Genomic DNA, 16,358 nt, shown 5'->3' with positions numbered 1-16,358 from the left:
TCTGAGAACAGGGACTGTTTTATTTTCTCCTTCTCCTCTATTTCTTTTTCTTACTCTATTGCACTTACTGCTAAGACTTTCTTTCAGTTGTGTTGAATAGGAGTGGTGAGAGTAGACATTCTTGCCTTGACTCTGATCTTACAGGACAAGCATCTGGTCTTTCACCACTAAGTGTAACAACTGGTTTAGGTTTGTTGTGCATGTCTTTTATGACGTTGAAGAATATCGCTTCTTTTCTCAGTTTTCTAACTCTTTTCTAAAATTATGAATGGATGTCGTATTTAGTCAAATGCTTTCTCTGCATATATTTATATGATCATGTGGCTTTTCTTCTTTAGAATATTTACATTGATGAGATTTTCAAATATTGAACCAGCATTGATTTCTGGGATAAACCCCAACTGGTCATGTGTACTATTCTTTTTATAGGTTGCTTGATTCATTTTGATGTTTTGTTGAAAAATTTTTTGTTTATGTTCATGAAGGATGTTGGTCTGTAGATTCTCCTCCTCCTCCTTTTGCTATCGTTGCTGCTCTCTTCCTCCTCTCCCTCCCTCTCCTTTTTCTCCTCCTCCACCTTCTTCTCTCTCTCTCTCTCTCTTTCACACTGTCTTTGTCAGGTTTTGCTATGAAGATAATTCTAGCCCCATAAAATAAATTAGGAAGAATTCTTTCTTCTACTATTTCTGGAATAGATTATGTATAATTGGTGGCATTTCTTCATTAAATGTTTGATAGAATTTTTCCAGTGAAAATATCTAGACCTGGAGATCTTTTCCTAAAGGTTAAATAAGTCAATCACTTAAATAGTTATGACTATATCATGTTATCTATTTCATCTTGCACAAGATTTGCTGGTTTGTGGTTTTGGAGGATTTGGTTCATTTCCTTTTTGTTTCCTAATTTATGTACATAAGTAGTTTTTTCCTAATATTCTGTTAATGTATACAGAATCTGTAGTGAAAGCCTCCTCTTTTTTATCCCTGATAATGACAATCTGTGCCTTGTATCTTTTTTCTTCCTTAGTCAAGTTTTGCTTCATGTTTATCAGTTTTATTGATATTTTCAAATATCCAGATTTTGGTTTCATTGATTTTGTCTATTGCGCTTTTTTTTTTCAATTTCATTGATTCCTGTTCTTTAGTATATCTTTCTTTCCTTCTTGATTTCTGCTTATTTTTAAAATTGGCTTCCTAAGGTTTAAGTTTAGATTATTTTTAGATTTTTTCTAATATAAGTATTTAATGACATAAACTTCCCTCTTATCATTGACTCAGCTGTACCACATAAATTTTCATGAACTATTTTTACTTACATATCTTTTCTAGTATCTGTTTAGATATAGGAGACCCACATACTACTTAGAATTGTATTGTTTAATATGTGTTTGAAGATTTTCCTGGTATATTTCTGCTATTAATTTCTTGTTCAATCCCTTTGTGATCAGACAACATATTTGTATGATTTCAATTATTTTAAATTTAAGATTGTTGTATGACCCAGAATACGGTCCACCTTGATGAATATTCCATGTGCATTTGAAAACAATGCCTATTCTGTTTTTGGGTGGACTGTTCTGTAAATGTCAAATAGACCCAATTGGTGGATGGTGTTTTTCTTTTGGTTTAGTCTCTCTGTAGTCCAATCAGCCTCCTGAATTTATAAATTTATGCCTTTTGCCAACTTTGGAAAGTTTTCAGTCATTATTTCTTCAAATGTTTGTTTAGCACATACTCTTTCTGTGGTCTTTCTGAGACTCTAACAATATGTATATTAGAACTTTAATTTTCTCACAGGTCCCTGAGGTTTTATTCATTTGTTTGCCAATCTTTTTTTCTCTGTATTGTTCAGATTAGATAATTGCTATCACTCTATGTTCAAGTTCACTGATTTTTTTGTCTCTTCTCCATTTTGCTATTATTTCTATCTAATGAGATTTTAATTTCGGTTATTGTATAATTTGTTCCAAAATTTCCATTTATTTCTTCTTTATACCTTCCATTTTTTTTCATGATTCTTTTTAAAATTTATTTCAAGGATGTTCACGGTTGTTCATTTAAGCACTTTTGTAATACCAGTTTCAGTCTTTAACATATAATCTCAATATCTATTTCATCTTATAGTTGGCATCTATTTATTATTATTTTCCATGTAAGTTGAGAGTTACATGGTTCCTTGTTTGCCAAGTAATTTTGGCAATGGTGTTGAAAGATTACTGTTTAGAGACATGTAGTTCTCAAGGATTCTATAAATATTTGTCCATTTCCTCATTAGGGAAAAAAACAACCAAAGTCTATCTGATCAGTTAATATCATACAAATTAGTTTCATTATCACGTTTAATTATTTTTTCTTCTATTGGTACAATTATTTATCTTTTTGCTTTTTAAAGATTTTACTTATTTATTTGAGAGAGAGAGAGAGAAAGAAAGAGAGCATGAGCAGGCGAGAGGGACAAGCAGACTCCCCACTGAACAGGCAGCCTGACAAGGGCCTGATCCTAGGAGACTGGGATCATGACTTGAGCTGAAGGCAGATGGTTAACCTACTGAGGTAGTGGTTATAATACCTCCCAGGCAGGAGTTGCTCTGAGGTTCAATAATGCATGTTAAAGATTAGAACCAAACTAATGCTAGCACACAGAGTTGGCAATATATCAGTGATAGATTTCTTTCTTTTCTTTATTCCAAAAAACAATTGTATTTATTCTGAAAAAAAAAATCAACTGAAAAGTGCTCTAAGGAAGAATTTCCAAATTTCCTATAGTAACTCATTCCAAAGTTATATAAGAAAAAATGTCACAAAATCTAAGTGTATGTGAGTAATGTCTATTTAATGGGGTTTAGATATCAACTTAAGTACCTCCTCTCATTAGTCATTTATGAGATATCCCAGTAATACTTGTAGGTAAGATAAAATGAAAACAGTTCAAACAATGAAAAAAATACCTAAATAAATGTGAACTACATGACATTTTGGGGACATACAGCATTGATAAGATTTTAAAATGAAGTTAACATATCTTTGGCAAGTTAATTAAGAGAACTTTAGCCTATTAAATACTGTTTGAAATTTCACAACTAAGGAGGGTTGAACTATATATCTTTGCTCTACCCAGAAAAAAACCCTATAATTTTCACTGAAGGAATTACAAGAAAATTAGAAACTTTTGCTTAAGAACATTAATTTAGATAGTGGACTAAATTTTCTTTAAAAAAATAAAAAATAATGTACTTACTTCTAAGATTATGAAGTAACATATCTAGTAAAGTCATAAATTTTGAATATTGAATAACAGAAAATTCCATTCCTCTAGCCCACAAAAATCCAGATACATAATAATCTAGTAGAATGGCTTCCTTTAGACAGGTGTGAAGGTTTTTGAAATTCAAAAACTTTTTCAATTTTCTGTAACAAAAAGAAAATCCAGACATTAAAACCAGATTAATGCACAGATCCTTTTCTAAGTTTTGAAAACTCAGCTTTCTTGAATGAAAATTCTATAATGCCCTAAATCTAAAAATATTCATAGTTATATCAAAATTCTAAGTCCACAATGACATTCAAAAGGAAAACAGAGAGAAGGAAGAGGAAGAAGAGATAAAGAGAGCAAGAGTCAGCACTCTTGTTGGTCTTCTTCTTCCATTTGGTCTCTTGTAATTCTCCTTCTCACCTTCTTCCTCTTCTTCCTTCTTTTGTCTTTGAAGTACAGCAACTCATTTTGTCTATGCTATAATTTTCTATTAACCTTCAAATTTTTTTTCCAAATCATTTCCTTTTCATTTTTTATACTTTTCTCAATACCGTCTTCTAGGTCCCTTAGTGTTTTCAGCAATGTTAATTGCCCCTTGGGCTGTTTACAGAGCTCTCTCTTTTCTACTCTGTCTTTTTACATGCTTTATTACCTTTTATTTCTTGTTATCTCTTCCTTGAGTTTTTATATCTCTATTTTATACTCTTGTTGTGGTTGCTTCATAGGTTGTCTTTTTAAATTCATGATAAATGTTTGACTATTTTCTTTTCTGCTCATGGCTATATTCACTTGGTTGTATTTTCTTTCTTGCCAGTTTTTTTCTCCCTATTCTTTAATTACTTTTTTTTCTTAAAATTGTTTTGTATGCATATTCCTTGTTTTTTTTACTCAGACTTGGCCATGTGACAAGCTATTTTCTGTACAGAATAAGTTTGTGTCATTTATTCTAGTTTTTTACTCTTTTTTCAATTAGTGGGGGAAAGGAAAAAAAAAGTAGGATGGGTTCTCATTACCATCACATAAACAATCTATTTCTTGTAAACATGGGAATTATCTGTTCTAAGCCTGTATATCCTTGTCCTGTTATTGCAAACAAGTGTTCTTGAAATAGCACTTCAGGGTTTTCTTCTCACCTAGGAGAATAATTACGTTTTTTAACTCACTCTAAGATCTTCAACTTTGTGTATCTTTCTCATTCTTTCTCTTCCATTTCTGCTTGAACTATAATGCTTCTGCAGTCTTCCTCTATTTTGTGGTTTGGACATATAGCATTCTCCTTGTTTGGATAAAGAAGTTATTGGTATTTCCTTGTTGCTTATATGTGATTTCTGAAGGACTGTGTGTGGGTGTGTGACAACTTTATACTGCCATTTTCAAAAAAGGAAGTCCTTATTATTCATAATATTGAAATAGGTTCTATAATCAGAATATATACAACAGGATGAAGCAAATTTGGGAAAAAATTAAGCTGATGTATTTAACCACTAACTTCCATCTCATCTACAGTGGTGTCAAGGTAGACCTCAACCACAAAAGTAAGTTCTGATTCCTCTAAACCAATTAAGATAATCTCCCCTCTTCCCATAATGCAATATAATGGTATTTAATATATGGCATTTTCTATAGTAACTACTGGTCTGTGGGGGGCACTCTCCTAAATTGTTCTAATTCCTAAGGATGAGGTTTATTTTATTCTGTGGGACAAAAATACAAGAGTAAATAAGTATGTTTGATTGCTACTGGTAGCCATCTTATAGTCATAAGAAAAATCAATTCTAAAATTATAAATTTCTTGATGATACAATGAGGACTTGAGTCAATCAACTCTGGAGTCAAATATCTCTGAACATTTTATTCCCAACAGTTAGTCTTCCTTCTAACTGTACATTTTATCTGCCATCTCCATGCTGTTCCTTAAAAAAAAATTAAATATTTGACTTAAATAGTTGATGTGCTCTTTGCTTTTAATTTTCATTTTTCAGTGTCTGATTATATGTAAATGAAGCCAACTATTTGTCCAAGGGTATTTTAATGAAACTTCTTTGACCACCTCTATCTTTGCTCTTCCCCATCCCCCCTCCACCACCTTCCCTAGTACCATTTGAATCTTAACCATCAACTTGAATTGCAGGGCTGAATATTTACCATTTCTACTCTCAGCTCACATATTTCACCCCAAAGGAGGTTATGCAGGGAAGCATCTGGAGCAAGAAGCTGCTGCAATTTGAATGCAAAGGTTCCATGCATTTTACTGGCAAATCTTTAAGTTTTTCGTCTGGGGATAAGGGAAAATGGGACATGGGAGAGGAGAGAAGGCTATAGTTGTGGCATTAGAGACTATGGGGGAAAAAAAGATGCTTAACTGGGACTTAGGAAGTTTTACTATAGTGACAGGTGATGTAACGATCTACTTCATCTCATCAAGAAGCCCAGGAAAGGTATTACATTATTTCTACATGCTCTTGAAATTGGAATGCATCTTATTTTTTTTTTTTAATATGATGATATTCAGAAATAAGCCTTAAGGCAAGAGCTGAACAGCTCATGGAAGCCCAGTTATGGAAGGTTATTAAAAGATCTCTCAGGAGCACCTGGGTGGCTCAGTGGGTTAAAGCCTCTGCCTTCAGCTCAGGTCATGATCCCAAGCATCCTGGGATAGAGCCCCGCAGCGGACTCTCTGCTCAGCGGGGAGTCTGCTTCACTTCCTCTCTCTCTGCCTGCCTCTCTGCTTACTTGTGATCTCTGTCTGTCAAATAAATAAATAACATCTTTAAGAAAAAAAGAAAAAAAAAAGATCTCTCAGGGTTATTTCTGTGTTTAGTTATTTTCAGTTTAGTCCTTAACATTTTTTCAAAAAGGATTTGGGTGTATCTGTAAAAAATCAGGGTTACATTAAAAGCAAGAATGTTTGATAATAGTTAGGAGATCATGAGAAATGTACTCAGAGGTTTAACTTTACTTGAAATGTAATCTAGAAATATGTTTTAATGATACTATAATGTTTCATTTGGTTGGCTGCTTTCATGAAACAGTTTTTAATTTTAAAATGTAGGGAAATGTGATTTCCTATAATTTATTTAAATAGGTTTATAGCTTTGTAGACTGCATGATTTTGGCATACTTCTGTTACTTGGTGACAGGGTACCTAATTATATTTCTGTCATTTTGAAAAGTATATAATCCCCATCTATAATAATGCTATTTTAAATGAGAAGTGAATGATTGATTGCAAATATTTCAGGATTACTATTATAAAAATCTCATAAAGAACCTAAAAAAAATTACTCTGCAAAGAAATAGCTCCTGACATAACACTGTCATTTATCCAAAATTGATATCCAAAATCTGAGATTACTTCAGGTGAATTCTATTAATGAAACAGTCTAGAAGGTCAACCCATGTTGAACCTGGTTGTTTTATACAGTAACTTCTGTATCACCCTCTGTGTTATTTCCTTTATCCTAGACATCACCACTTAAGATTAAAAATACTTTTAGAATTTAAATATTTGGCAACAAAGAGAACCATTAAGTGGGAAAATATGATCGTCACACAAGGTATGGTACATGGTACAACTTAAGATGTGGTAAGAACGAAACAAATATAAAAAATTTGTTTGCATTATCTTTTATTTAATATTAATTACATTTAATATAACATCTTTGATATTTAATACAAATAAATTGTAAACTCTAAGAAATATCTGTCATCATATTATTTTGCCTAGTATGAAATACCTATTTTTTGCACTTTAATGATCAATATTTGGAATTATCTAGAAATGGAAAATATTTAAAGCATAATCAGTGATACTAATAAAAGAATTTTGCTAATCATTCTGATACTAAAATTCAGAATTTCCAGTGGCCATTCATTTCTATAAAAATGTTAAAATTACCATGATATACTTGTTTAAAAATCTGTGAAATTTTTAATTGACTTAATACTTATAAAGATAAGATGGTAAGCAATATGGCCACATCACAGATACCAGGATTTCTAGCAAGATTTGCAGGCCCTGAAACTGAAGACCATCCTGGGAAAAGACCTGCCAGTGTCATTTGCCTGCTCTTAATATGTCTTCCCTTCTCAGATTTCTTTTCCAGCCAGTACATCTGTCATATTTCCTTCTTAGTAGTAAATCACCTCTATTCCACAATATTTGAAAGATTTGCAAATGATAGCCACTGACAGAGTCATTTTCTATTTGTCCATTATGGTCCACAATACCTTCCTAACATCCAGATGACTGATCTGCAGAAGAGACATTACAGTCCAGAACATCACATCATGTGTAAAGTGGGCTCTCTACACATTATAGTCAATCAGTCTTCATATTATTAGAGAAAGATAACTTTTAAGATGACTGATTACTCAAAACACATTTTAGGAACTTGTGTGTTAGATATATCTGACTAGAGTTCTACGTAAATGATTTGCTATAGAAATCAACGGTCTTCAGAATGAGATGTACATATTAGAATTATTCCCATACTTTCAGTTATATTCACATTTTTAGGAAAAAAAACATGAAATTAGAGTATTTAGTATAGCTTCATATCCAATAAAAATCACAGGTGGATGGCTAATACTCAGAATTTCCAAAGTATTAAAATATATTAATTCTTAATATTACAGAAAAAACAACTTATTCTTGTCACGATGAGACAGAAGACCTAAAGGTTACTGTGCATAATTGACAGTTTTACGAATGAAAGAGAAAAGAAGTAGAAGACAGCATATGTTAAAGACTGCTTTTAACAATAAATCCCTATTCTCTGTTAACATTTGCATGTTGGTCTGAAATGCACTTCTCGCATAAAGACGACAGCTGAGCAGTGTAAAAAGTCAGTTGTTTGAGAATTTTGGTGTTCCAGACTCTGGAGATTATATATATTTGGAGATATATCTATATCTATATCTATATCTATATCTATATCTATATCTATATATCTATATTTGCATGTATAATAACAATTCTTTAGAAAAAAAGTTTAAAATATATAATAGGATATTGTGATCAATTATAGATGCAGAATTAGAACTGTTTTATATTTGGTTGTAATATTGAAATGCTTACTGTTGAACTCCATCTATGTCCTCTGCCAGCATTTCAGTGATTTGAGCAGCTGAAAGAAAATCTGGAGACAGAATCTTTTCATGTTCCTGGAATTCAGCATCTCTCTACCAAAACAAAAACAAAACAACAGGAATGAGTTATTTCAATAATATTATTAACCCAATAATATCAAAATGTGCTTAGTTTCTAGTTGCCATCAGAAATAAAAGTGAAACACAACAGTCTTCTAGATAATCATTTTTCTCTTCATTTTCAAATAATGGTACCTCTCAAAAGTTGAATATCTAGTTAAACTCTCTTTTATGCATATTTAAAACTGGGTGATGGCTTTCAATTAACAAACTCGTTTTTGGTATTTATTTTTTTCATCATGATAACGTACTCTTTAATGCCACTTCCCCCTCCTCCCCTTCAGTAACCATCAGTTTATTCTCTGTAGTTAAGAGTCTGTCCTTTAGTTTGTCTCTTTTTTAACCTTTGTTCATTTGTTTTGTTTCCTAAGTTACACATACAAGTGAAATCATATGGTATTTGTCTTTCTCTACTTTATTTCACTTAGCATTACATTCTCTAGCTCTATCCATGTTGTCATGAATGACAAGGATTATTCTTTTTATGGCTGAATAATGTGCATATATTATATATAGTTTATTATATATAATACTATATATAATAAATTATATATATTATATTAATTATTGTTAATAATTATAATTAATTATATATTCTGTTAAATAAATTATTATATATTATATAATATATTACATATCCCACATATTCTTATTATATATTATATAATATTATATATACAGGATTTAAGGATATTAAGGATTTTTGCATCTTTACTCATGAGAGATATTGGTCTGTAGTTCTCTTTTTTGTGGTGTCTTTATCTGGTTTGGGTATCAAGGTGATACTGTCTTCATAGAAGGAATTTGGGAGTTTTCCTTCCTCTTGTATTTTTTTGGTATAGTCTGAGAAGAATAGGTATTAACATTTCTTTAAATGTTTGGTAGAATTTGCCTGTGAAGCCATCTGGTCGCAGGTTTTTGTTTTTTGGGCATTTTTTGGATACTGAGTAAATTTCATTGCTAGTAACTGGTTTGCTCAAATTTTCTCTCTTTCTCTCTCTCTCTCTCTTTTTTTATTGCTTTAGTTTTGGTAGATTACATGTCTCTAGGAAATCCAACAAGCAGACATCCACCCAGCAGTAATCAGTCTGCCACGTGTCTCACTGAAATATCCACTATGTCTCATTCAAGGACGCAATGTCTACCTGGCAGTGACCAGCATGCCATATATCTTACCCCTAGAAGCTGAAAACCCAGTGCAACTGGGGGTATAGCAGGACCACTTCTTAATTCTAAGAGTTTTGGTCCTCAACAGGATTGGCCACCAATCCTCAATGCAATACCAACATCATATCATTACAATTAGGAGACATCCACCCAGCAATGAGAAAGAAAGAAAGACTTAGAAGTCTGTGTTCTATACTAGGGAAAACATGTGGTGGATCAAACATGCTGCTTATGGGAAGAACTTCCGAGAGAGTCACCAATAGGCTGATCATCCCCAAATGTGTCTTGGTTTCTCCCAGTGACAGTCTTAAATCACTGTGGGGGCTTGGAGGACTTGGATGATCAGTCTTATGTGTGTGTTCCCGGCAAGCCACAAATAAATTATCATGTAGAAGATTTCCTCTATAGGGACTGCTACATAAGAAATAACTTCTGACACTTCCCTGGGTTCTTAGTCACCTAAAAACACTTTCTGATGGGAAGGAACAAGTGTCCCTTTTCTTTGGAGCTGAGTGATTCAGTCTCTTATGCCAGCTAATAGCCTTAAGAAAAACTGTCCAAGAACTGAACCAGAGAGTCTTAAAATTAAAGTGAGAGTAAAGTTTCAGAGCCAACTAAAGCAATCCAGAGCACAGGGAATGAACAGGGAGTGAGAATAGGGAATGAGAATAGGTCCCATATCAGTTCTCCCAGTTTTCCTTTTCCCCAGAAAATACACCAGTTACACAGAGGTGCACAGAGACAGAAATTACAGCAGCATTACACCAACAGAGTAGGCAATCCCCAAAAGTCAAATTGTGCTGTGCAGACTTAATTTTGGGGTACCATTGTTCCTCTGAGGGTCAATTCATAATTACCAAGATGATGCAGGCAACCCAAATCCAAGGACCCAGAGTGGGTCTCACAGGACCAGCCAAGTGGGTGCTTGCTTCATGCAGGATGGAAATCAAATGCAAGCCAAGGAGATGAGAGCAGATACAGTAAAAGCATCTAAAGACTCAGAAAGGAAAAGGAGCATGAGCCTCATCTTTGCTTGGGTATATGGAGTTATTAATGGAGGACTGTGGTCTTGTTGTATGTGTCCTCTTTCGGCATCCAGGAACTGATCGAAAAAGAATGAGTTAATTACAAACTTTAAAAAATACCTACAAGGAGGAGTCAAGATGGCAGAGAAGTAAAAGGCTGAGACTACTTCAGGTAGCAGGAGATCAGCTAGATAGCTTATCTAAAGATTGCAAACACCTACAAATCCAACGGGAGATCGAAGAGAAGAAGAACAGCAATTCTAGAAACAGAAAATCAACCACTTTCTGAAAGGTAGGACTGGCGGAGAAGTGAATCCAAAGCGATGGAAAGATAGACCGTGGGGGGAGGGGCCGGCTCCCGGCAAGCAGCGGAGCAATGGAGCACAAAATCAGGACTTTTAAAAGTCTGTTCCGCTGAGGGACATCGCTCCAGAGGCTTAACCAGGGTGAAGCCCATGCGGGGTCAGCGTGGCCTCAGGTCCCGCAGGGTCACAGAAGGATTGGGGGTGCCTGAGTGTCGCAGAGCTTACAGGTATTAGGACGGGGAAGCCGGCTACAGAGACAGAGCCAATGAGTGAGCTCTCAGCTCGGGGTTACCTCGAACTGGTCCCAGGCTCGGACAGCTCTGAGCGCGGCCGAGGCCAGGGTGACGGGAGTAATTGGGCACTGTTCTCTGAGGGCACACTGAGGAGTGGGGCCCGGGCTCTTGGCTCCTCCGGGCCGGAGACTGGGAGGCCGCCATCTTCATTCCCGTCCTTCGGAACTCTATGGAAAGCGCTCAGGCAACAAAAGCTCCCGAAAGCACACCCAAGTGGATTACTCAGCCCGGCCCCTGGTAAGGGCGGTGCAACTCCACCTGGGGCAAAAACACTTGAGAATCACTACAACAGGCCCCTCCCCAAAGATCAACAAGAAATCCAGCCAGGACCAAGTTCACCTACCAAGGAGTGCAGTTTCAATATCAAGGAGAGCAGCAGAATTCCAGAGGAGGAGAAAGCAAAGCACAGAACTCATGGCTTTCTCCCCATGATTCTTTAGCCTTGCAGTTAATATAATTTTTTTTTCTTTTTCAAATTTTTTTCTCTTCTTTTGCCAAATTTTTTTAACTTTTTTACCCTTTTCTTTTTTTTTAACATTTTTTAACTAGTCTATCTAATATGTATATATATTTTTTTCTTCTTTTTAAATATTTTTTCTTTATTCGTTTTCTTTTTTTAAATTTTTATTTTTTCTTTCTGAACCTCTTTTTATCCCCTTTCTCCCCCCTCACGATTTGGGATCTCTTCTGATTTGGCTAAAGCATATTTTCCTGGGGTTGTTGCCACCCTTTTAGTATTTTACTTGCTCCTTCATATACTCTTATCTGGACAAAATGACAAGGCGGAAAAATTCACCACAAAAAAAAAGAACAAGAGGCAGTACCAAAGGCTAGGGACCTAATCAATACAGACATTGGTAATATGTCAGATCTAGAGTTCAGAATGACGATTCTCAAGGTTCTAGCCGGGCTCGAAAAAGGCATGGAAGATATTAGAGAAACACTCTCAGGAGATATAAAAGCCCTTTCTGGAGAAATAAAAGAACTAAAATCTAACCAAGTTGAAATCAAAAAAGCTATTAATGAGGTGCAATCAAAAATTGAGGTTCTCACTGCTAGGATAAATGAGGCAGAAGAAAGAATTAGCGATATAGAAGAACAAATGACAGAGAATAAAGAAGCTGAGCAAAAGAGGGACAAACAGCTACTGGACCACGAGGGGAGAATTTGATAGATAAGTGACACCATAAGATGAAACAACAAGAGAATAATTGGGATTCCAGAAGAAGAGGAAAGAGAGAGGGGAGCAGAAGGTATATTGGAGAGAATTATTGGAGAGAATTTCCCCAATATGGCAAAGGAAACAAGCATCAAAATCCAGGAGGTTCAGAGAACCCCCCTCAAAATCAATAAGAATAGGTCCACACCCCGTCACCTAATAGTTAAATGTACAAGTCTTAGTGACAAAGAGAAAATCCTGAAAGCAGCCCAGGAAAAGAAGTCTGTAACATACAATGGTAAAAATATTAGATTGGCAGCAGACTTATCCACAGAGACCTGGCAGGCCAGAAAGAGCTGGCATGATATATTCAGAGCACTAAGCGAGAAAAACATGCAGCCAAGAATACTATATCCAGCTAGGCTATCATTGAAAATAGAAGGAGAGATTAAAAGCTTCCAGGACAAACAAAAACCGAAAGAATTTGCAAACACCAAACCAGCTCAATAGGAAATATTGAAAGGGGTCCTCTAAGCAGAGAGAGACCCTAAAAGTAGTAGATCAGAAAGGAACAGAGACAATATACAATAACAGTCACCTTACAGGCAATGCAATGGCACTAAATTCATATCTCTCAATAGTTACCCTGAATGTTAATGGGCTAAATGCCCCAATCAAAAGACACAGGGTATCAGAATGGATAAAAAACAAAACCCATCTATATGTTGCCTACAAGAAACCCATTTTAAACCCGAAGACACCTCCAGATTTAAAGTGAGGGGGTGGAAAAGAATTTACCATGCTAATGGACATCAGAAGAAAGCAGGAGTGGCAATCCTTATATCAGATCAATTAGATTTTAAGCCAAAGACTATAATAAGAGATGAGGAAGGACACTATATCATACTCAAAGGATCGGTCCAATAAGAAGATCTAACAATTTTAAATATCTATGCCCCTAACGTGGGAGCAGCCAACTATATAAGCCAATTAATAACAAAATCAAAGAAACACATCGACAATAATACAATAATAGTAGGGGACTTGAACACTCCCCTCACTGAAATGGACAGATCGTCCAAGCAAAAGATCAACAAGGAAATCAAGGCCTTAAATGACACACTGGACCAGATGGACATCACAGATATATTTAGAACACTTCATCCCAAAGCAACAGAATACACATTCTTCTCTGGTGCACATGGAACATTCTCCAGAATAGATCACATCCTGGGTCCTAAATCAGGTCTCAACCGGTATCAAAAAATTGGGATCATTCCCTGCATATTTTCAGACCACAATGCTCTGAAGCTAGAACTGAATCACAAGAGGAAATTTGGAAAGAACCCAGATACATGGAGACTAAACAGCATCCTTCTGAAGAATGAATGGGTCAACCAGGAAATTAAAGAAGAATTGAAAAAATTCATGGAAACAAATGATAATGAAAACACAACAGTTCAAAAATCTGTGGGACACAACAAAGGCAGTCCTGAGAGGAAAATATATAGCGGTACAAGCCTTTCTCAAGAAGCAAGAAAGGTCTCAGGTACACAACCTAACCCTACACCTAAAGGAGCTGGAGAAAGAACAAGAAAGAAACCCTAAACCCAGGAGGAGAAGAGAAATCATAAAGATCAAAGCAGAAATCAATGAAATAGAAACCAAAAAAAAAAAAAAAAAAAAACCAAACAATAGAACAAATCAACGAAACTAGGAGCTGGTTCTTTAAAAGAATTAATAAGCTTGATAAACCCCTGGCCAGACTTATCAAAAAGAAAAGAGAAAGGACCCAAATCAATAAAATCATGAATGAAAGAGGAGAGATCACAACGAACACCAAAGAAATACAGACAATTATAAGAACATACTATGAGCAACTCTACGCAAACAAATTTGACAATCTGGAAGAAATGGATGCATTCCTAGAGACATATAAACTACCACAACTGAACCAGGAAGAAATAGAAAGCCTGAACAGACCCATAACCAGTAAGGAGATTGAAACAGTCATCAAAAATCTCCAAACAAACAAAAGCCCAGGGCCAGATGGCCACCCGGGGAATTCTACCAAACATTTAAAGAAGAACTAATTCCTATTCTCCTGAAACTGTTCCAAAAAATAGAAATGGAAGGAAAACTTCCAAACTCATTTGATGAAACCAGCATCACCTTGATCCCAAAATCAGACAAGGATCCCATCAAAAAAGAGAACTACAGACCAATATCCTTGATGAACACAGATGCAAAAGTTCTCACCAAAATACTAGCCAATAGGATTCAACAGTACATTAAAAGGCTTTTCACCACGACCAAGTGGGATTTATTCCAGGGCTGCAAGTTTGGTTCAACATCCGCAAATCAATCAATGTGATACAGCACATTAATAAAAGAAAGAACAAGAACCATATGATACTCTCCATAGATGCGGAAAAAGCATTTGACAAAGTACAGCATCCCTTCCTGATCAAAACTCTTCAAAGTGTAGGGATAGAGGGCACATACAATATTATCAAAGCCATCTATGAAAAACCCACCGCAAATACCATTCTCAATGGAGAAAAACTGAAAGCTTTTCCGCTAAGGTCAGGAACACGGCAGGGATGTCCATTATCACCACTGCTATTCAACATAGTACTAGAAGTCCTAGCCTCAGCAATCAGACAACAAAAGGAAGTTAAAGGCATCCAAATTGGCAAAGAAGAAGTCAAACTATCACTCTTCACAGATGATATGATACTATATGTGGAAAACCCAAAAGACTCCACTCCAAAACTGCTAGAACTTGTACAGGAATTCAGTAAAGTGTCAGGATATAAAATCAATGCACAGAAATCAGTTGCATTTCTCTACACCAACAACAAGACAGAAGAAAGAGAAATTAAGGAGTCCATCCCATTTACAATTGCACCCAAAACTATAAGATACCTAGGAATAAACCTAACCAAAGACGCTAAGAATCTATACACAGAAAAGTATAAAGTACTCATGAAAGAAATTGAGGAAGACACAAAGAAATGGAAAAATGTTCCATGCTCCTGGATTGGAAGAATAAATATTGTGAAAATGTCTATGCTACCTAAAGCAATCTACACATTTAATGCAATTCCCATCAAAGTACCATCCATTTTTTTCAAAGAAATGGAACAAATAATCCTAAAATTTATATGGAACCAGAAAAGACCTCGAATAGCCAAAGGAATATTGAAAAAGAAAGCCAAATTTGGTGGCATCACAATTCCGGACTTCAAGCTCTATTACAAAGCTGTCATCATCAAGACAGCATGGTACTGGCACAAAAACAGACACATAGATCAATGGAACAGAATAGAGAGCCCAGAAAAAGACCCTCAACTCTATGGTCAACCAATCTTCGACAAAGCAGGAAAGAATGTCCAATGGAATAACGACAGCCTCTTCAATAAATGGTGTTCGGAAAATTGGACAGCCACATGCAGAAAAATGAAATTGGATCATTTCCTTACACTACACATGAAAATAGACTCAAAATGGATGAAGGACCTCAATGTGAGAAAGGAATCCATCAAAATCCTTGAGGAGAACACAGGCAGCAACCTCTTCGACATCAGCCGCAGCAACATCTTCCTAGGAACATCGCCAAAGGCAAGGGAAGTAAGGGCAAAAATGAACTATTGGGATTTTATCAAGATCAAAAGCTTTTGCACAGCAAAGGAAACAGTTAACAAAACCAAAAGACAACTGACAGAATGGGAGAAGATATTTGCAAACGACATATCAGATAAAGGGCTAGTGTCCAAAATCTATAAAGAACTTAGCAAACTCAACACCCAAAGAACAAATAATCCAATCAAGAAATGGGCAGAGGACATGAACAGACATTTCTGCAAAGAAGACAATCAGATGGCCAGCAGACACATGAAAAAGTGTTCCACATCACTTGGCATCAGGGAAATACAGATCAAAA

At 35.4% G+C, this 16,358-nt stretch overlaps 1 protein-coding gene across 1 annotated transcript in view; it reads right to left on the bottom strand.

Annotated features, from left to right (window-relative positions):
• The window catches only part of CABCOCO1 (ciliary associated calcium binding coiled-coil 1), a 123,986-nt gene that overhangs the window by 98,995 nt on the left and 8,633 nt on the right, over positions 1–16,358 (bottom strand). Inside the window, exons 2-3 of the mRNA XM_047703443.1 lie at positions 8,333–8,436; positions 3,238–3,407 (exon numbers count right to left, since the gene is read on the bottom strand). Of these exons, the coding sequence (XP_047559399.1) occupies positions 3,238–3,407; positions 8,333–8,436 (274 nt within the window). The remainder of the gene's footprint in view (positions 1–3,237; positions 3,408–8,332; positions 8,437–16,358) is intronic.

Source organism: Lutra lutra, chromosome 14 (genome assembly GCF_902655055.1).
Source record: "Lutra lutra chromosome 14, mLutLut1.2, whole genome shotgun sequence".
Taxonomy (NCBI): domain Eukaryota; kingdom Metazoa; phylum Chordata; class Mammalia; order Carnivora; family Mustelidae; genus Lutra; species Lutra lutra.
This window is presented reverse-complemented; position numbering and strand designations above follow the sequence as displayed.